General features: G+C 43.7%; 1 protein-coding gene across 1 annotated transcript in view; it reads left to right on the top strand.

Moving 5' to 3' along the window:
* LOC102565550 (guanine nucleotide-binding protein G(q) subunit alpha) overlaps window positions 1-22357 on the top strand; it is a 211821-nt gene that overhangs the window by 127262 nt on the left and 62202 nt on the right. Inside the window, exon 3 of the mRNA XM_059724805.1 lies at window positions 21763-21917. Coding sequence (XP_059580788.1) covers window positions 21763-21917 — 155 coding nt within the window. The remainder of the gene's footprint in view (window positions 1-21762; window positions 21918-22357) is intronic.

Genomic DNA, 22357 nt, shown 5'->3' with positions numbered 1-22357 from the left:
TTGCATCTTAGAGAATGTTAATAGATTAAAATAAGCATGAAGGAAAACAAGCTGTTTAAAAAGATGAAAATCCAGTTTTTATTGGAGCCGATTGGGGATGTTGGTCTTTATATAGGTATGCTTCAGTGAACCAAAATTTGCAAGAGACCAGTTCAGTACTTCCTGCCACCCCTTGCACATCTAACTGTGTCACATCAGCTGGCAGAGTTTGAGTTCTCTTTGAGTGTTTCCAGCTCACTCAATTTGTGACTTGATAGAATTGTTTTTTTAGCAGCAATCTATCCAGGAGTGAACTAAGCCAAACAATTTTGTGCCTTGTCAGCTGTGAGTAATAAAGGCCTCATTCAGGTGCCATTTCCTCTTGACTTCTTTCCACTTGTGCTCTCCAGGGAGGAGGATATGAAATTCAAATCTGGAATATAAGATGATGCAAGATCACTTGCAAAGATGGTCAATATCTCTTCCATCTACCTTCCTACCTTTCCTGAGGTTATCTAGGGCTGATGTTGCATTTGTCCTGGCTGAAAGTATTCTCTCTCTAACAAAGTATGATCATTCAGACATGAATGTCCATTGTTCTGGGACAAACCCTAAAAAGGTTAATGGGATAAGAAGCATTAACAGATGATCCTGGGATTGCATCACTGGATCAGTGGAAGAAAAGTGGCAGTCCATTCAACCATTTGCTAAACCCTGATTGAAAGGGCACCATGTATACATGCCAATCCTGCCACTTTTGTGTTCTGGGAAAAACACAGGTGCAACTGGTTCTGAGGCAGATACAAAAATCTGTTCCTAGCCTAGGACTATGCAAAAACTAGAAAAGAATGAGGAGCAGTGGTTCTGTTTGATACCTTTCTGCTTGGTAAGGCTTTGGCTCTCAAATCTGTTTAATGTGGCACTGAATGTTTTTAATGTCCTGACTTCACGGAGTTGTGCTGTTATGTTAAAAAAAACAACAACTCTTCCATGTAGGACTGAAGAATCAAATTGAATACTTGGATGGAGTGATTATCCAGAATTTTAAAAATCAACAAATAAAATGTATCCTGCTAGTGTGACATCTGTATTTTAACATCAGCTTAAATGAATAAAATATTAGACTAGCTCAGGCAAAAAGTTCATTTCTCCCTTGCATAATGTTATCTGCATATACAAAACTTCCTTTTCTGAACAAATCCATCATTTAATGTATTCATAGGGCAATGACTATTATTGCAGTCCCACAGGGCATCACAGAGAGTGACCTTTGGTCTTCATTCTGCACCTTACAGCACAGTCCAGACAATCCCCGTGGGTGGTTTCATTATGTTGATTGTTTATTCAAATAGACCTTCCAATAGCTATAACCTCTTATAAGATGAGTTTAAGTTGGGAGACTCAGTACTGTATTTTAATGAAGACAAACACTGCTTCCAAATGTCCTAATACTGATTCCTGAAGTAAATTCAAGGAATATTTTTCCTGCTCTTAGGAATCAGTCCAGCCTTTTGAAATACGCCCATGACTGAGTAATAGATCCAGACAACTGATGCATCTTGGACAGAAATGGATTATCTAGAATAAAGATCGAAATTGATGCCCAAAGATTTGAGTTTACTGCATTTCCCAGATGCTGCAGCAAGAGAAACCACTGTTCTCACAATGTATATCTGTAATTCAGAAAAGTAGAACTGCTTACTCCAGATTGTACAAGGCTATGTGGGAGGAAACTTCAGGAGGTAGGATATTACTGATGCATCTAGTTGGTTTTTTTCCCCAAGCTACAACAAGCATGCTGATGTACTCATGATAATAGATTTGTGGATCTGTTCAAAGAAAGGAAATTTTTAGGTAAGTTCGATAAGATTCCTTAATTGGAGGTTATTTGTTTGGGGCCTGCACCCAGTTCAAATCAGCTGGAATACAGCAGTTCATAGATTCATATAAACAAAGTATGTGCATGTGTGGTATGGTACTCTATACCAGTTCTTCATTCCTACAACTTAACTGACATTGCCAGATCAAATTCTGTGCTCTTGCAGCATTGTACTATGAAATATTTATAGAGCAGTTTCCACCTTTTATTGACACTTGCAGATAGGACTGTGTTATGTTGATATCCACAGAATTGAATGATACTATAGATATGATTCTAATGACACTGATAGTCGCACTGAAAAATACTCCTGCTTTATTTTCAAGAAATACTTCTTGGGTGCATCCATGCATTGCCATACAGTGCTGTTGCTATGGCACCGTGCTTTAGTACTTCCTTTTGCAAGTACTAAAGCACAGCACAGTAACTACGGCACACGGTTAGATTTCGTCGCTACATCACTGTATCAGCACTCTAACTGGGAGGGGGCTGCTGCTGCTACGGCGATGTATAGATCCGTAGATAGGTTTGCTGCTGATCATGTATAGACCCACGTGATAGGCTGCTGCTGATCATGTATAGACCCACATGATCGCTATGTCACCATAGCGCACCATACAGCAAGGTAGTGCATTCCTACAGTGATGTAGGGCAAAGTGTAGATGCGCCCCTTGTGAACTTTTATCAACCTATATATACCAAAGGCTTCTATAGTAATGCTAAGTTAGTTTTCTTTTTTAATGACCATCATATATAATATACCAGCACTCATTATTGTTCGTATAGTTGCTTTTAATGGGATTATGCTTTAATGGAACAGTAGTGAAAATGAATATGATGTGCACATTGTCCTGTGCTAATATTATAAAATTGTCTGTATGTGATAGTGATACTTACTATTTTTTTAAATGTGAGGTCCTTTGATGAAAGGTGCTATATCAGAAAATATAAGAAGTTACTAGTATTTTTTCTTTATGGTGCAGTGCTCTGGATTCAAGAGGATTTTCAGCTTGTATTATTTGACGAATTATTAATCCCCTTGCCATTGTTGTTTTTTTGGGGGGGGGGGGTTTAAGAGTTGTCACTTCTACGTAGACTTCAGATCATCACATACAACAGAGGCAGGGTAAACATCTAAAATCTGGCATCACGATGAGAGGAGAAGACACCAAAGACTTATTGTTCTTCTTCATCCTGAGTGTCCTCATGCTAAAAATATAATATTTTTGAAAAGCTGCTGTCCTTTTGCCCCGGTTTTCACAGCCTGGACTCCTTTATGTGATATGATTGTTAGGCATGTATATTTGGAGAAGTTGCTTTAAGTAAGAGAAAATTAAGTGTATTACTCATTGCAATGCATAATTTCAAATTGTTTTTGCTAGATTTTCTTAAATGAATAGCATATAAAAATTATAATTTAGGCTTTACCATGAAACCAAATACTCTTGACAAAATAATTATAATGTGCACATTGATGAATTATGTTGCTTTTATTTGTTAGGCAACAGCTTAACAGTGATAACCAAGCAACCTGGAGTTTGTATGTGGAAAATAAGAAACCTGGACAGTAAGTGACAAAACAATCAGACCTTTTGCCTCAGAGTGATTCACATTAGCCATACTTGACTGTGTGTGTTAACCTTAGCACTATTTCGTTTTTAAAAGTACCTAAACTACACTTCTTTATTTGCATCTTCCAATAGCCTTCCTCCCCCTAAATAAACAAAGGAATCTATATATTATAATCCCTATTGGAATATCTAACATTCTTGGAAACAGAACCTATATAGTTATTACTTTATGTAACTTTTGTATGTTCATGTTGAATTTTTTTGACTAATTTAGACTTTTAATATTTATTGACAATGGAACAGTAGTCATCACAGAGGATAACTTATTTAGTCTCCCCAGCGATGAAGGAGATTTTCCAGAGATCCAGCAAGTGGCTTTTCATGGTGTTTCTCTTGCTGTAGAAAAGTACTGCAGGCAATGGTACAGCTAAAGGCACTGACATTATGATATACCTCCATGGAAGCTGACCCTGGAACCAAGCCATCACCATTCAGTCTTGCCATTTCCTAGTCAGCGTCTTTTTTCTGACATTGAGCAGACAGGCCTCCCTGGTGCCTATTCTGAGCAACTGCAGAGATGTAATGGAAATACTACCTATGTTGGCCCAACAGAAATGCAAAAGGAATGAGCAACTGGGACAGTAGGCAATCACTTTGGCCATGCTGGCTTTACTAGGGACTGTCATCCTATATGTCTTCTTTTCTGCAGATATAGGAAAAGTACGTAAGACTTCTAGTATCATCACTGCCCTGGCCACTGACACTAGGGGGAATGCCATACTGGATCTGGTATTGGCAACAGGGGATGACATGATAGAGGACCTCCAGATCGGTAGCCATTTGGGAGACAGTGATCACCTAATAATAGAATTCAACATAAGACGTCGAGTGGGTAAGGTAACTAGTAGGGTGAAAGTGCTAGACTTTAGGAAAGCTGATCTCAATGTACTCAGGCGATTAGTCAAGGACGCACTGCAGAGTAGGAGTTTTGAAGGGATGGGAGCCCAAGAAGGGTGGCTGTGCCTTAAGGAAATGATCCTTCGGGCACAAAGCAAGACGATCCCCGAGCGAGACAAAAAAGGGAAAGGGGCCAGGAGGCTTCCATGGCTGACCACAGAAATCCAGAGCAGCCTAAGGGCCAAAAGGGGAGCACATAAAAAGTGGAAACAGGGTGAGATCACTAAAGATGAATTGTGCTCCTCTGCTCGTGCTTGTAGAGAGGCAGTTAGGCGGGCCAAAGCTACCATGGAGCTGAGGATGGCAACCCAAGTAAAAGACAACAAGAAATTGTTTTTTAGATATAATGGGAGTAAAAGGAACGCCCAGGGAGGAATAGGACCCCTGCTAAATGGGCAGAAACAATTGGTGACAGACAGGGGGGACAAGGCTGAACTCCTCAGCGAGTTCTTTGCCTCAGTGTTCCTAAGTGAGGGACAAGACAAGTCTCTCACTGGGGTTGTAGAGAGGCAGCAGCAAGGCGCCAGACTTCCATACGTAGATCCTGAGGTGGTGCAGAGTCACTTGGAAGAACTGGATGCCTTTAAGTCGGCAGGCCCGGATGAGCTCCATCCGAGGGTGCTGAAGGCACTGGCCGACATCATAGCAGAGCCACTGGCGGGAATATTCGAACGCTCGTGGCACACGGGCCAAGTCCCGGAGGACTGGAAAAGGGCTAACGTGGTCCCCATTTTCAAAAAGGGGAGGAAGGAGGACCCGGGCAACTATAGGCCAGTCAGTCTCACCTCTATCCTTTGAAAAGTCTTTGAAAAAATTATCAGGGCTCACATTTGTGAGAGCCCGGCAGGACAAATTATGCTGAGGGGAAACCAGCACAGGTTTGTGGCGGGCAGATCGTGCCTGACCAATCTAGTCTCTTTCTATGACCAGGTTACGAAATGCCTGGACACAGGAGGAGGGGTGGATGTCGTATACTTAGACTTCAGGAAGGCCTTCGATACGGTATCCCACCCCATACTGGTGAACAAGTTAAGAGGCTGTGATGTGGATGACTACACAGTCCGGTGGGTGGCGAATTGGCTAGAGGGTCGCACCCAAAGAGTCGTGGTGGATGGGTCGGTCTCGACCTGGAAGGGTGTGGGCAGTGGGGTCCCGCAGGGCTCGGTCCTTGGACCGATACTCTTTAATGTCTTCATCAGTGACTTGGACGAGGGAGTCAAATGTACTCTGTCCAAGTTTGCAGATGACACAAAGCTATGGGGAGAAGTGGACACGCCGGAGGGCAGGGAACAGCTGCAGGCAGACCTGGATAGGTTGGACAAGTGGGCAGAAAACAACAGGATGCAGTTCAACAAGGAGAAATGCAAAGTGCTGCACCTAAGGAGGAAAAATGTCCAGCATACCTACTGCCTAGGAAATGACCTGCTGGGTGGCACGTAAGCGGAAAGGGATCTTGGAGTCCTAGTGGACTCCAAGATGAACTTGAGTCGGCAGTGTGACGAAGCCATCAGAAAAGCCAATGGCACTTTATCGTGCATCAGCAGATGCATGACGAATAGGTCCAAGGAGGTGATACTTCCCCTCTATAGGGCGCTGGTCAGACCGCAGTTGGAGTACTGCGTGCAATTCTGGGCGCCACACTTCAAGAAGGATGCGGATAACCTGGAGAGGGTCCAGAGAAGGGCAGCTCATATGGTCAAGGGCCTGCAGACCAAGCCCTACGAGGAGAGACTAGAGAAACTGGACCTTTTCAGCCTCCGCAAGAGAAGGTTGAGAGGCGACCTTGTGGCTGCCTATAAGTTCATCACGGGGGCACAGAAGGGAATTGGTGAGTATTTATTCACCAAGGCGCCCCCGGGGGTTACAAGAAACAATGGCCACAAGCTAGCAGAGAGCAGATTTAGACTGGACATTAGGAAGAACTTCTTCACAGTTCGAGTGGCCAAGGTCTGGAACGGGCTCCCAAGGGAGGTGGTGCTCTCCCCTACCCTGGGGGTCTTCAAGAGGAGGTTAGATGAGTATCTAGCTGGGGTCATCTAGACCCAGCAGTCTTTCCTGCTTATGCAGGGGGTCGGACTCGATGATCTATTGAGGTCCCTTCCGACCCTAACATCTATGAATCTATGAAAACTGAAGCCAGTGCCTAAGAGCTAGGAAGAAATCTGCTACACTCTCCACTGGAAGACTATTGGATGTGGTCCAACCAGCCTCTGCCCTGGCAGCTGATTATTTTGGAACCTTGCATGGTTTCCTGGAATGGGGAGACTCTGAATTTTGAATAGCTGATCATACAGGAAAGGTTATGCATACTTTTTGACATCTGGCCATGTCAGTATCCAATAGATTTGCTCTCCCTATCAATTGGCAGTGGTGGCGATCCCTCACAGTTGAGGGTGATCACTCCCATGGGTCAAGTAAAGGGTTGTAAATGAGTCTGTTGATGGCTAAGAAGGCTGATCCCAGCGCAGACTCTATGGTCGACTCCACAGGTGGTAGTTAAAAGGAAGGTCAGCCCATAGATTTCTCAGTCTTGTTTCCTTTCCTTCCATTCTATTGTTTTTCTGCCTCCAGGGTGAGATGGTTTTCCTCAAATAAGATGAGGAAGTCATCTTATTTGCCTTCTCTCACAAGGCATTGCCATTTAGCTCTGTCCTGAGCTAGTTTTTCACAGTTCGTGGTGTCAATGCCACACTTCCTAATGCTCAACTTGAGGGTGTCCTTGAAGCATTTCCTCTCTAGCCCCTGTGTGTCTTTTGTCCTTGGTTGAGTTGGAAGTACAGCAATTGTTTTGGTAAACATATATCAGGCATGCACACTCAGTACCCTCCCTATCAATGAGGGCATCTTAAAATTGGTCAACATTTTGCCAAGGATCCTTGTAATTCTGTCTATTCTACAGCAAACATTTGATAGATAAAAAGAAAACCTGGTTTGGTGTCTGGTACCCACAAGCACACAGAAAGGTGTTCCATTTTCTATCCCTGCTCAACAAAGTCATGACTGTGCATACACCAGGGGAAGGCTGGAGACATTAGCTGAGCTGCTTGTAGACTCAAAGTAGCTGGTCCCCAAGCTATGGGAAAATGCATAAGAACCAGGGCTATCAGGTTGATCAGTATATTATAGCCTTTATAGCTCAAGTCTTCACAAAAAGCATAGCAAGTATGCACTATATAAATCAGCAAGAAGGTACTTGCTCCTTGCCCATATGACAGGAAGCCGGTGTCTAGAACTGGTGACAGCAGGATGGGCAACACGCTATGTAATACCAGTTGCCATTCCTATCCAAGTAAACAGCATCCACCTACCAGACTTTTTGAGCTGGCATAAAGTTACCAATTATGAATATCATCACATAGACCCATCATGGCAGTCCTGCAGTCACACCAGTAGACAGCTAAGAGTAATGTAAGATATCAAAGTTTTGGCTCCCAAGTTGGAATTCAAATAATTCTTTCTGCCATAGGAGAAGGACTTCCTTTATATCAGGAAATGAGCCAGTCATGGTTTGTTGATATTGGAAAATGTAAAGAGCCTAGAACTGCACATTAATCCATTTTTATATAAATTGTTGGTAATGCCAACAAAACTAATCCACTGTTGGATTTCAAAAAATCATAATTCTATGCCTACTCACAGTTAGTTTTAACTAATTGCTTTCAATTCATGTAAGTTTATGAAATACCATGAAAAGTGAGGAAGATATGTCAGTTCCACTTCTTTCTAAGTATAAGGTTTCTGGGTATAATAATGCCCAAGAAAATTACAATAGTAATTGCATGGGGCCACTTTTTTAATGGTTTTAGAAACTAATCTAAAGATAAAACAAAGGAATTCTTTGGAAGTCTCTGACAGATCTGACATGACAAAATGGTTCCAAGAATAGTATTAATCTATTTTAAAAAGTTGGCACCCATCAAAGAGTAGTGACATATAATGCACAAATTATTTTAAAGATTTTTTATATCTTAAGAAATTTTTTGAAAGCTTTGTTCTTTGCATGATGAGTTCAAAGTTATAGTATCTTGAAAAAATAATTTAAAGCATCTCAGTTTAGTTTGTGACGTCTTACAGTTAACCTACCAAAAATATTTTCACTAATACTTTGAATTAGAGTTTGTGTTACCTGGAAGAAAGAAAGCACAACATACATATCTGTATGGAGCTCATAAAAAAAAGGAGCTCATAAAAAATTAAGTTGTTTCAGTTTTTTTCTTCCGAACTATGATAGCAGTTAGTTGGATTCCAAAAAGTAAGAACTATCTAGTAGTATAGCTGTCAAGTGAAATGAGTTGAGAGGAAGATCAGGGAAAGTGTGGATCCCTTGCTAAATGGGGGAAGCAAACTAGTGATAGATGATGCAAAAAAGGCTGAAGTACTCAATGCCTTTTTCACCTTGGTCTTCATAGTCATGGTCAGCTCCCAGCCCACTGCACCTGGCAGCACAGTTTGTGGAGAAGGTGTGCAGCCAACACTGGTTAAAGAACAGGTTGAGGACTATTTAGAAGAGCTGGACATGTACAAGTTGATGTGGCTGGATGCAATACACCCAAAGGTACTGAGGGAGTTGGCCAGTGTGACTGCAGAGCTGCTGGCCATTATCTTTGAAAACTCATGGTGATCGGGAGAGGTCCCAAATGAAGGAAAAGGGCAAGTATAGTGCCCATCTTTAAGAAAGGGAAGAAGGAGGATCCGGTGAACTATAGACAATCAGCCTCACCTCAGTCCCTGGAAATATTCTGGAGCAGGTCCTCAAGGAATCTATTCCTAAGCACTTGGAGGAACAGTCAGCATGGTGGTTAGAAGCAGTCAGCATGGATTTACCGACGGCAAGTCATGCCTGACCAACCTGATTGCCTTCTATGACGAGATGACTGGCTCTATGGATGCCGGAAGAACAGTGAACTTGATATACCTTGACTTGAGCAAGTCTTTTGATATAGTCTCCCACAACATTCTAGTAAGCACGCTAAGAAAGTAGGGATTGAATTAATGGACTGTACGGTGGATAGAAAATTGGCTGGATCATCAGGTTCAGAAAGCAGTAATCAGTAGCTTGATGTCTAATTGGTCTCAAGTGGAGTGCCCCAGGGGTCAGTCCTGTGACTGGTTTTGTTCAATATTTTCATCAGCGACTTGGAAAATGGGATGGATTGCACCCTTAACAACTTTACACATGACACCAAGCTGCGGGGAGTAGCAGATGCACTGGAGAGTAGGGATATGATTCAGAGTCCTCAACAAATTGAAGAATTGGACCAAAAGAAATCTCATGAGGTTCAATAGGAAGTGTAAATTCCTGCACTTAGAACAGAACAATCCCATGCACTGGTACAGGCTGGGGGCTGACTGGCTAAGTAGCAGCTGTGCAGAAAAGGATCTAGGGATTAAAGTGGACAATAAGATGAATATGAGCCAACAGTGTGCCCTTGTTGTCAGGAATGCTAATGGCATACTGGACTGCATTAGCAGGAGAGTTGCCATCGGATTGAGGGAAGTGATTATTCCCATCAGTTTGGCACTGCTGAAGCCGTATCTGGAATACTATGTCCAGTGGAGGGCAATGGAAATGGTTAGGAGCTGAGGCACACGACTTCTGAGGAAAGGCTAAAGGAACTGGACTTATTTAGTTTGGAGAAGAAAACACTGAAGGGGAATTTAATAGCAGTCTTAAACTAACTTGAAGGATGCTTTCAAAGAGGATGGAATAAAACTGCTCTCAGTGGTAGCAGATGATAGACAAGAAGCAATGGTCTCAAGTTGCAGCAAGGGAAGTTTAGGTTAGATATTATGAAAAATTTACGAGGAGGATAGTAAAGCACTGGAACAGGTTACCTAGAGATGTGGTGGACTCTCCATCCTTGGAGGCTTTTAAGACCTGGCTAGATAAAGCCTTGGCTGGCATGATATAGGTGGGGATGGTCCTGCTTTGAGCAGAGGGTTGGACTAGATGACCTCCTGAGGTCCCTTCCAACTCTAATTTTCTATAATTCTATGATTTGGTCTCTTGTGCCTATAATTTTGATAGATAAAAGAGCACAATTACCAGCTGGAACTTTTAGAAGTCTAGGGGCCCTGCTACACTTTCAAATTAAAGTTGGATAGAAACCAGCTATAGAGTTGTTACACATTTTCAAGCACTAACTTTATACCTGATCAGCTCTTTTATAGCTGGATAGTCATTTTATCATGATAATTGCTTTGGACATGTAGCTGGCCTAAATTTATTGTGCAATTAACTGTTTTATTGTGTGGTAATTACTTTGCACGTATGTCTGGTCTAAATGTATAGCGCAGCTAACCAGGTAATTGCTTAATACAGGGGTTGTCAACCGGGGGTATGCAGACAGGAGCTAGGGGGTATGCTTGGGCGGGCAGGGATGGAGTGCTACCACCCACCACCCCACTCTGATGCCTCCCAGGAGCAGGGCTGGGGGGAGGGGGAGCAAGGGCAGTGGCTCCCCTCTGCTTGCAAGTCCCCCCCTCCCCCACTCTGTGTCTAGCCACTGCCACCCCCCTCCCCTCCCCACTCCAGGTCCGGCCACTGCCATCAAAAGGGGTACACTCTTTTAAAAAGGTTGAAAACCCCTGGCTTAACATATTTAACATGTAGCAGGGGCCTAGATAAAAATGATTAGTGCACAAATTGTTAGTGTTAATCCTGGATTCTCCTCTATTTTTGCAAATAAGAAATCTGAATTCTTACATCCAAAGCAATACTCCAGATATGTTGTCATATCATTGTGAAAATGTAAAGCCAATAATGAGTAATATGATTAGACATCAGGCTTGATTCTCTTCTGGCATCAGAACTTGCATAACTTTACTTATGCTGATGCAACTCATTTGCCTACAGTAGAACTACTTCTGATTTATACACAAATAAGTAAGAGAAGAATCAGGCCAATGATTTCCATAGGTCAGGTTTCATATTTAGATCTTGTATATCTATAAAGAGAAATCAGAAAGCACCAAAGTGTACTAAATGGCAGAGAGTCAAAGGAATTAATGTGTAAGAGATTTTAAGGCACAATACATTAGTAAAACCAGAAAAGCTAGCTGTGGTTTATAAAAACTATTAAAATCTAAGTGATAGATTTTTTTTTTAAGTAACCACTCCAGTACAGAGCTGAACCTCAGAAAGGTAAAGGCTGTCAGGAGGCCATCCAAGCAAAACCAAGAAAAAAATCCAAAAGCAGAGCGTTCACTGCAGGGGGAAAGTGATTTATTTTATGAACCAAGCTGGATTTCTGATGGGCACCATTCATTACTCTGTATCAAAATTTAGTTTCAAGTTTGTCACATGAAACACCAGAGTAACATGGGAACAACTTCAACATGTAAAAAATTCATCTGTGAAATTTAATGTAAGAACATGGTAATGATAATGTGATTAAAACACAATACATATTGCAGTATGAAATAGGAACACTGTTCACTTCAACTGCAATACTCCATTGACTTAATTAGTAGCAGGACTGTCCTTCAGGCCCTGATTCAGCAAAGCACTTCAGTTTGTGCTTACTCTTTCAAGCATCTGTGTAAATCCAGCCCTATTCAGCCAAGAAACTATATAGAAGCATGTGTTTCAGCTTTGCTGAATAAAGCTAGTTTAACCATATGCTTAAACACATACTTCTGCTTTCATGATGCAGAACCTTAGTGAATAAATATAATAATTACCCTAAATTAATTATGCAAGTATTTTTGAGCATCTTTGAGAAAGTAGATTTTGCATTTCAATGGTAATGATATTGCTACTGAAAGTTTAAGCAACTCTTGCTGGGTAGTGCATCAGAATTATTCTGCCTGCCCCCGCCCTCCCTCCTTCTCCTCTCTCCTGCTTGGCATGTTGAAATAATTTCATTAACCAAGTATAAAACAGAAAATTCAAAAAAATTCAGAAATTGGAGAGTTAGGTATAATTTTAATTTTGTTTACATACATAGAAAGGTTCACAAATTCTTGTTTCCACAAATGCTGTGGAAGGGAACAGCAGCATTTACTTGTCCAGAAATAACCAAGTCTGCATTTGTGATAAGTTCTGTACCAAAGAAGCTCTGTATCTCTAGGCTTCTTCTAAGGCAGGGCTGGAAGGGAGTCCAAGGAGCTGATACAGCCCATGTGCTGGTGTGGGGAACTGGAGAGTCTGCATGGCATGTTGCTCTTGGCTGCTCAAAAGTTGAACAACCTTGCTCTAATGTAGCAGTGCTCAAGCTATGTACCACAGGCCAGATCTGGCCCACAAAGTGACTGGATCTTGTCTGTGGTACAGGGAATCAGCGGCAAACAACTTGGCCCTGCCTTGCACTGTGTCACTGATCCCCTCTATAGCCCTCCCTGCTCTCTCCCCTTCCCCTCACCAGTGGCAGGTGCTGCATATTCTCTCTCCCCTCCACTAGGAAGGCACTGCTTACCAAAGGTAAGCTCTCATCCCTCTCCTTCCTCTCCCTTTGACATTGGCAACCAGCTACCTCACCCCTCTCTTCCTCTGTCCCCCTTCCCCTGCTGAAGGGAAGTGATGGCCCACAGTGCTGCAAAGTTGCAAGCACCCAGCCCGCCTCTGTTTAGTGGTTGAATACCAGTACCCTAAGGCAACATTCAAAGAAGCTTCTCTACCTGTCTGCTAGTTTTTTGCAAAATCAGCATCTTAGCCCTTATCCTTGTTTAAGGAGAATCCCTCAGCTCATGTGATTTGGCTCTGATTCATCATTTATTTTCAGAATTTCCTCAATTATTTGTGGTCTTGTTTCCTACATAAAGTGTCACTGTTTCTTCAGTAGAATTGGAAAAGTGCTTGGTATACCTGGTGACTTGAACTAGGGTCTGATCCACACCAGAAGAATTTTGCTGCTGGTGTGCTCTCTGTGCAAATAAATCCTAGTGTGCTTAATCCATCTTTTTATGCTCTCAGCAGAGTAAGCTGTATGACTGAAAATGAAATTTTGCTAGTGACCAAGACCTATTTGCTAGTGACCAAGACCTTATATCTAAGTATTGTGCAACCAGCCGTAACTTGCCATACATTAAACCAGTTTGTCCCTTGATAAAAATGGTGAATCAGGCACAAAGTTGCTCACCTAACAGCAACTTCTTTGTGGTATGAATGTGTCCCGCAGTAATTTTAACATATGGCCAGTTAGCATGTTATAATCTATTACATGATACTCGCATATAATGCGCAGCAAATGTGGCATCTGCCAGGGGTCTGAGTCAATATTGAGGGCTTTTCTGGCTCAGCTGTGTTGCTCAGGAGCACACCTTTTCATACTCCCAACAGAGGTCTTAATGTAATGGGGGTGCATCAACACGTGGCTTTACAGCAACTTGATAAACTCAACTGCAGTTTGAGTCAGAGTCAGCTGCTCCCGAGCACAGCATCTTCACGTGCCTGGGATCACAGCAGTTTGCACTGGGGCAGAGAAGCCCCTGGCTGGCAGAGAGGACCGGCAGTCAGCCCCAGGCTCTGGGTGGCAGTGTCGGGCAGTGGAAGGGCTGGCAGTGATACTTTACACCAGAGAAAATTGGTCTACTGTGCAGTTAAGTGTATATGTAGATGTACCCACAGTATATTTTTGTGAGCAAGGACAATTCAGTATATGCAGGAGTTGCAAACCTAGGCCAAGATAATGCATGTTTAATAGTAGAGGTACACTGATACATCAGTCCCATATTGGATTGGTATGGATATAAGGAAAATTGACAGTGTCAGCAGTTGGCTTTTTTTGGCTGATGTGGCCGATGCTGTCACCGATAAATGCCCCATGCATGCACGCAGCTGCGGTGCAGCGTGCAAGCAGCATCTGGGTCCAGCTGGTAAGTCTGTTGTGAGGGAAGGGGTGTGGGGGGAGGGGCTGGAGTTGGGGCAGGGGCAGGCACTGCACAGCTGGGCAGGGCACGGAACGGAGCCATCAGCAGTTCATCTGGAGGCTGTGGAGAGTGGGTGACAGCTCCCGCCACTGCATGCACCCCAGGAGGGCATGGGGGGCTTGTGTACGCGGGGCGAGGGTGGGTTGCCACTGTGGATTAGGGCCAAGGGTGGCACTGAGCTCCTCCCAGCAGGGGGGTTTGGGCTGGGACTGCACTCCGGGGTGGGTGACAGCAGTGCTGGGAAGGGGCTACAGCAAATTTGGGGGTGGCTGCATGCCCCCGCAGCTCCCCTCCCAGTGCTGCCGCCACCCACCCTGAGCGCAGCCCGGCCCAGCCCCCACTCCGGCAAGAGTTCATGCCCGCAGTGGCCACCCTCACCCTGCGCACAGATCCAGGGACACATGCCCCCACGTCCTCCTGAGGTGCACATAGCAGCGAGAGCCGCCCCTCCTGGTGCCTGGAGGAGCTGCTTGCAGCTCCATCCATGCTCCACCCCGGCTGTGCAGCGCCTGCATCTGCCCCAACCCCACTCCATCCCTCACTGTGGGGGTTTCAATCTGCTCCCGCCCCCCATGCCCCTTCTCTCCTGCCTCTCCCCTTCCCTCATAACAGACTTACCAGCTGGAGGCTGCTCTCCAAGCTGCCTGGCTGCATATTGGATCGGTATTGGCCAGTATGGCTCATTAAAAATCAGTATCAGTGCACCCCTATTTAATAGTTATTCCAGTAGTCCTCAGTGTAAGCAAGTGACCTTTTGGGTGGAAGGCAGTAGGAAACATTGTTTGCTAATACTTTAATTTGAGTTAAATGACTCAGCTGAAAAAACACTATTTAAGTAGTGTAATTTAAAAACAGTGTAGCTAATAGCTTATCCTTCCGGTTGGACTAACTATAGAGAACAGTATTATATGGGTTTGGTGGGTAATATAAAGGACTCTTGCAATCTCTGTCTTTCATGTCACTGTCATCCTTCTGTTCCCCTTAGAAAAAAAGTATAACTATTCATTTCAGTGGAGGAACCATCAGAACCCCTATGTTAAAGTGCTTCAGATATTGGTTAATTCCTGATGACAATCACTGGAGAGCTGTACAGTGCTAAAATTCAGGATCTTACAAAACTAGAAAATCATTATACGTGTCTATAACTCAGGAAAAAGATAAAGAAATGGAATTTTAAAATATTCTTTACCTGTTCCCTTAGAAGAAATGATTCTGACACATTTAAAAACTGCTTCTCCTTTAGGTAAGAAAGAAGAAAACAAGTATTTTAAATCACTTATTCTCCTTTCCCTCTTCCTTGACTTTCAACCTCAAATCCCCAAAAACTTTAGTGACCAAGAGTTTCCTGTTAGTTCAGGTACATTTTCCTAGTAACCACCCCAATTTTGCATTCCTTGTGTACCCCAGTTCCTTTGATTTCACTTTTTTATTTTGGTCTGTTTAGCAAAATCATACTTGAAAAATAAGAATGTATTAATCTATCTTGATGTTGACCAGACTTAGTGCTGTTAGTGTCTAATTCAGGAATAAGCAATTATTTGGGCCAGAAGGCCGCATAAGGAGTTGAATCAGCTGTCACAGGCCAGGTCAGCAACGCACGCCCCCCCCCCCCCCCCCCCTGCCCGCCCCATCCACCCCACCTGCTGCACACACACACACAAGTCACCAAAACTGCCTGTGTGGCCCTGGGGCCCAAATAATTGCCCACCCCTGAACTAGTGTTCAGAAATGGAGTGGGAGGGACAGGAGAGACTGGGATCACATGCCCCACATGTACAGCTGGCCGGGTGCTGCTCTGCATCCACTGTGTCCAGCAGCAGCTCCTCTCACTTCTGCTGCACTACGCCTTGCCACTCCTGGCATGCACATGGGGGTTTGGCTCCAAATCCTGGAACTGAAGGTGGGGGGGTGCAGAGCAGTACCTGGCCGGGCTGTGGGCACCAGCATGAGCAAGGCATGGGCTGCCCTGGCATGAACAAGTGGGGCTCAGCCCTGTGCAGAGTGACAGGACTCCCAACTCCAGCTCCAGCTGAAGCCAGAGCCTTGTGCATTGGGGTGGGAGCCACCTGGCTGAAACTGCTCGCCTGGCACAGTGCAACATAGCAGGATCAAAAGCAGGAGCTGCCATTGGAGGCAAGGGGCAGAGAGCAGCACCGGGCTCTAGCTGCATCAGGATCAGGTCCAGCAGAATCTGTGTGCTGGCTGGGACCTGGGCCAGTGGGAGCCCACCACAGGCTGCCCCAATACAAGCAGACAGCGTGTGGCCCCATGTGGAGTGCCAAAGGAGCAGCCGTGGGCTGGATCTAGTCATCTGGCAGGCTGGATCTGGCCTGCAGGCTGTATCATGGCTAGCTCATCTGACACCCCTGGCTGATGTTTCATACACAGTTGGATTGGATAAAAACATAAGTTTTGTTTTAAAGAGGTGCCTAACTGGCTTCCCAAGAGCAATGTGACGTGGTTAATGAAATGCTGACTCTTGTTTATTTGCCAAATTTAGTGACTCATTGATTTGAGCAAGATGCCTGAGTTCAAGAAATGTCAAGTATGTACCTTGGAGCTCACAGAATACAGATTCTGATAAACATGTAGCACTTACTCTCTCTAATACTTCTATGTCATACATTGTTAATTAAAACAGTGAAAATATTTTTTTCTACTAAGCAAATTTTTATTGTACTACATGCATGTCATGTATTATATGTATATTGAAACAAAAGTGTAAACTCCCCTTCCAGAATTTTTTATTTTCTTCCTCAACTGAATGGTTGCCTTTGGAATTAGATGAACATCCTCTCTCCTTTTTCTGACTTCCTGGATATTACTGTAAGCTGGAAGAAATAGTTGGTTTAAGAATGGCTTTGTGACCAGGATGCCGTATAACTACAAGAATATTCATTCTTTTTCTGGCTGCATCATATCCACAGTGTAAGATATTACAGTAGTATAAAACAAAATGAAAAAAAAAATCTTTAAGAAACTATGTTGAAAAATCTAGTTTCTTTGACATAGGCTAGGAAGCCAATTTTTAATGCCATGATTGCCATATGAAAAGAATGCAACTAACTTAGACTATGAAAAGATTAAAAAACAGATTTGAAAAATTGTGAAACTATAAATTGTGCTGTAAAGAATAAGCTTTTATATTTAACATTAAAATGAAACATTTACTTTTATTGCAGTTTTTCAAACTGAAATCAGAGTGTCAACCTGATTTCTGCTTGAATATAGAAAGAGTTGTAAGCATGTATTTATTCAAACAGTGAGTTTGAACTCTCCTGGAAGTTGTGACAGTAGAAAGATTTCACTGGCCTACAGAAACAGTCCTATTACAGTACTCTTGGCTTACTAGGGTATTTTAATAAGGACAGGGACACATGTCCCTGATTGGAATACAAATGGGATTGGAATAGAACTACTTGTCTCCTAGGTTTCTTAGGTTTTAGCTTGACCAAGTTCCTGGAGCTATACCACTGCTGTCCACAATGTTCAGATCGTTCTGCTCTGTTTTTCTCATCATTCTGCTATGTTCCTTCCTGACAGGTTCTGTATGTAGTAGAGGGACATTTGCAGCAAAGAATACTTCCAAAAGACAATTCCCTCTCTTAAAGACTCTCCATAGTTTTCATTATAGTATTGGATGTTAACCAAGCCTTGCTCTTTGTAGCATTAAGGGAATTGTACTTTTTTCCTCAGTATCTAAATCTTGAACATGTCTTTTACTTGTAAGGTAAGGAAGTTGTAAGATGTAGTTGTTTAAAAAAGCAAAAAACCTGATCATGAGAAAAATTGAAGTAGATGAGCATGATTTTATATTAGATGAGCATGCTCAGACACTTAGATCAAAATATATGGAGTGAATTACAATGGATTTTGTTCTTGTAGTTCCATTTATTGTGTTGATAATCCCTTAGGCTTTACCTTTAGGAAAACACTTGGATTTTTACCCTGTAATAGCTAACAGATGGTAAAAATTAAGAGTTCTGTTTCCTTTTGTGTGCCTAACAGGCAGTTCTCTAGCTGCCTAAATGGCATTTTTGCATTTACATTTAGGTAGTGTTCCTGTTATTTCCTGCTGTGTGGACACACAAACACGTGCATGTATACTGATTGTGCACAGTAGGCTATGGGTTAGGTGGCTAATACATAGCTGTGTATGCTCACCTATGCTTTGTGGATGTGTAAGCATGTCAAGTCAAGAAAGGCAGAAGGCAGAATAAATTTTCACCTTATTCACTAACTCAGAGATGCATAAGCTTTTGTAAGCAGCAGCTTACTTTATCACATACTGTGAATGGACTGCAGAAAGCAGAGTTTCCAAATAGAAAGCAATAATTAGAATACAAAGGATAGGGAAGGGCAGGTGAAAAGCAAAGGGGTACTGCTCAAGAGGCATGGTGGGTAAGAGAGAGGAAAACAAAGCAGTTAACCCACTGAGTTTGTCAGGCCAGGCCTCTCTTGGTCTGCTATCTATCACCATGTAAACCAGTACAGCTTGTTCCACGGTCAAGTTGTCAGTGACTAAACTGGCGCCTCCATCTGGGCTACCCTGGGTGAGGATGGTGTGTCTCCAGCAAGACTAAAAACAAGACATGTCAAAGGGTGGATGAACTCCCTACAAGCTAACAGCCATCCATACTTGGAGAAGAGATGAGCACTAAGTCTGTGCGAAGCTTCGATACCTGATTTGATTCAGAGGAGATTTGGCCCAATTTGGCAGCCAAATCTCTGAGTCTGAATCAAATCGGGAGACCCATTAATCTCTCCAAATTGATTTGTATAGATATGGAGACTTGGCCATAGACTGTACAGGTAGGCACTATGCAGTGCCAGCGGGAGCAGCCAGACGAGCCCTGGCTTGAGACAACAGCCCTGGGATAAGCTGTGGCTTGTCTGGCTGCCCCCCTGCTGGTATGAGACAGTGCTGGCAGCCCCAAGAGAAGCTGCGGTGGCTGGAGGGAATGATTGGGAGCTGGGGGGAATTATTGGGGAGCTGGAGAATGATTGGGAGCTAGGGAATTAAACCGGGAACTGGGGAATCGAACTGGGAGCCGGGGTAAATGATTGGGGGCTGGGGGAATGAACAGGGGCTTCCCCCCCAGCTCCTGGTTCCATTCCCTAATTCCCGGTGTGATCCCCCAGGTCCCAGTCATTCCCCCCAGCCCCCATGGCTTCTTCTCAGGCTGCCTGCTCAAGCCACAGCTCATCTGGCTGCTCCTCTGCCTGCCCCACTCCGCCAAGGCAAGGCAGGCAGTGCTGGCAGCCCCACGAGAAGCTGCAGGAGCTGGGGGGAATGATCAGGGAGCTGGGGGAATGATTGGCAGCTGGGGGGAATGAACTGGGAGCTGGGGGGAATGATCAGGGGCTGGGGGAACGAACAGGGGATTCCCTCCAGTTCCCAGCTCGATACCCCAGCTCCCCAATCATTCACCCCAACTCTTGCGGCTTCTCCCGGGGCTGCCAGCACTGCCTGCCTCACCCTGGAGCGGGAGCAGGCGGACGAGCCGTGGCTTGAGCCAGCAGCCCTGGAAGAAGCTGTGGGGGCTGGGGGAATGATTGAGGATCTGGGGGGAATGATCGGGGGCTGAGGGAATGAACAGGGGCTTCCCCTCGGCTCCCGGTTTGATCCCCCAGTTCCCAGTTTAATCCCCCAGTTCCCCAGTCATTCTCCCAACTCCCCGATCATTCCCCCCCAATCCCCATGGCTTCTCTTCGGGCTGCCAGTGCTGCCTGCCTTGCCCTGGCAGAGGGGCAGCTGGGGGAGCAGCCGGACAAGTCACGGCTTCTCCCGGGGCTGCCGGGTCAAGCCAGGTTCGTCCAGCTGCTCCCCCAGCTGCTCCTGCTTGCACTGCCTGCCTGTATAATCTATGGCCAAAATAAGATTTGGCACCAAATATTGATTGAATCGGGACAGTGTTTTAAATCACCAAATCGAATCGCTGCCCCTCTGAATCGCCAAATCCAAAGTAAATACTTTCCGCTTCGCACAGGCCTAATGGGCAGTGCCGCTGAAACATCACCAGTGGTGCAAAGCAGCTCAACAAATCTAGGAAGGTTACAGCATCTAAGGTGCCCCAACAGTCACAGCAACCTCAGGACTGACTTGATTTGACTAACCCATTGAGGGATATAGGGGTCATAAAAGCTAATCCAGGTAATGGGATAAGAATCCATAGTCTTTTTAAACCATAGTTATTGCCATCCAGTCTGTGAGATCATGTCTTGTTCTGCAGTTTCCCATTCCAGTCTGTTTTTAATTTTTTGTTGTCTAAAAACAGCTAATTTGAGGCCAGCAATAGAATATCCAAGGAGGTTAAAGTGCTCTGCCGGAGGCTTGTCTGTCTTTCTGGTACAGATGTCAGATTGGTGTTAATTTATTCTTACATATGGGGATTGCCCCATCTGTCCATAGCAGGGGCACTGTAAGCAGGTGATGCCATATAGGATGTTGGTAGAGGAGTAGGTGAATGAACCTCAGGTGTTATAATGTATTATTTGGGCCAATGATGATGTGGTACATGTTGATGAGGGGACACAGCTGGCATCTGGGTCCAGATTAAAGTCTGGTGCCTTGGTGAAAATAAGAGTTAGGTAGTCGGTTGCTGGAGAAGACACTATTTATAACTAGGAGGTTGTCTGCAAGCCAGAGTGTCCTTCCATGGCTTTCTTGAGATGGTCATCATTTTCCAGAAGGAGTTGAAGGTCATTAATTATGTGTCTTTGGTGTTAATGCTGGGGGCTGTAGGTCACAAGAAAAGGGATTTTGTTGTTTTTGTCTTAGGGTTGGTATTGTAGCAGGTTGGAGCAAGGTCTGAGTCTGTTGATTTGAGCGGCTATGGTTTTAGAATTGTATTAAAAGTACAGGAATTCCTGCTCCAGATCTTTAATGTATGCATCCTGATCTGTAGCAGCAGAGATAAAGTTGTGAAATAGAGCTTGGCTGTAGACAGTGAATGTACTGGTGTGCTTAAGGATGCGAGCTGCTGGCGTAGAGGTAACTAGCAGTTTGATTAGTTTCCGATATGGTGTGGTGGTGATATGGCCTTTGCAGACTTTCACAGTGGGACTGAGAAAGCTTACTAGATGTTTCGGGTAGGATTCTGGACACCTGATCTAGTTTCTTGAAACTAAAAAAATGTATTAGTCCACATTAAATGTATAGAAATCTGTATGTGGGTGAAACTTTGTCTTTTCCTTCTTCCCTAGAACTTTTTCCAGCCACTTTCATTTTTCTTCAGCCCTCTCTACCTTGTTATTTTTTTTCATCCAAGTCCTGTGACTGCTTCCCAAGGTCCTTTCCTCTATCCCAGTATTTCCCAAGATATTTGGATACCAAGGAAGCATTTCTAAAATCTGATGAATCTGAGTGGTTTTGTTAAAACTTATACGTAGTAACAAAATAGCCAGTTTGTAAAGATCATTTTTATAACTGAATGCTCTGTATATGATGTGTCTACCAATACAGAAAATAGGGTGAAAGTTACTATTCTATTTGTTTTGAACTAGGGCCATGCACAGTTAGTTCGAGATGTCGATGTAGAGAAGGTGTCAACGTTTGAAAATCCCTACGTAGATGCAATAAAGAGTTTATGGAATGACCCTGGAATCCAAGAGTGTTATGATAGACGACGGGAGTATCAGCTATCAGACTCAACTAAATAGTAAGTATACGATGGGCATGGGTATCTCTGCACTTGCCTTCCTTTCCTTTCCTTCTAACTTAAATTCATTCAGTTTAGAATTACTTAGATACAGTATAAATGTGTATGAATATATGCAAGGCTAACACTGTAGGGCTGGGATGTCTGACTTGGTTCTAGTAGGGTAACAAAGTATTTTCATAACTCACTTCTGTTATAATTTAAAATACTGTGACAAGACTTTTCCATAGGAATCTTTGGAAGTTGTATTATTTTTATTTAGTGTATTAAACCCCTTAAACGCTTGTGAAAAGTCAGCAGGTAACATACAGTTCTCAAACCTTAGTAAAAAAAAAGGACCCGCTTTAGATGTCCCTGTTAGGCCAAAAGTACATGCAGAAGTGCAATGGAAGCCAAGGTTTGAAATTTAGGACTTGAGTTTTAATAGAGTTGATAAGAAG

This window comes from Alligator mississippiensis, chromosome 3 (genome assembly GCF_030867095.1).
Source record: "Alligator mississippiensis isolate rAllMis1 chromosome 3, rAllMis1, whole genome shotgun sequence".
Taxonomy (NCBI): domain Eukaryota; kingdom Metazoa; phylum Chordata; order Crocodylia; family Alligatoridae; genus Alligator; species Alligator mississippiensis.
Note: the sequence above shows the minus strand (reverse complement) of the source record. Positions and strands in the feature narration are given on the sequence as shown.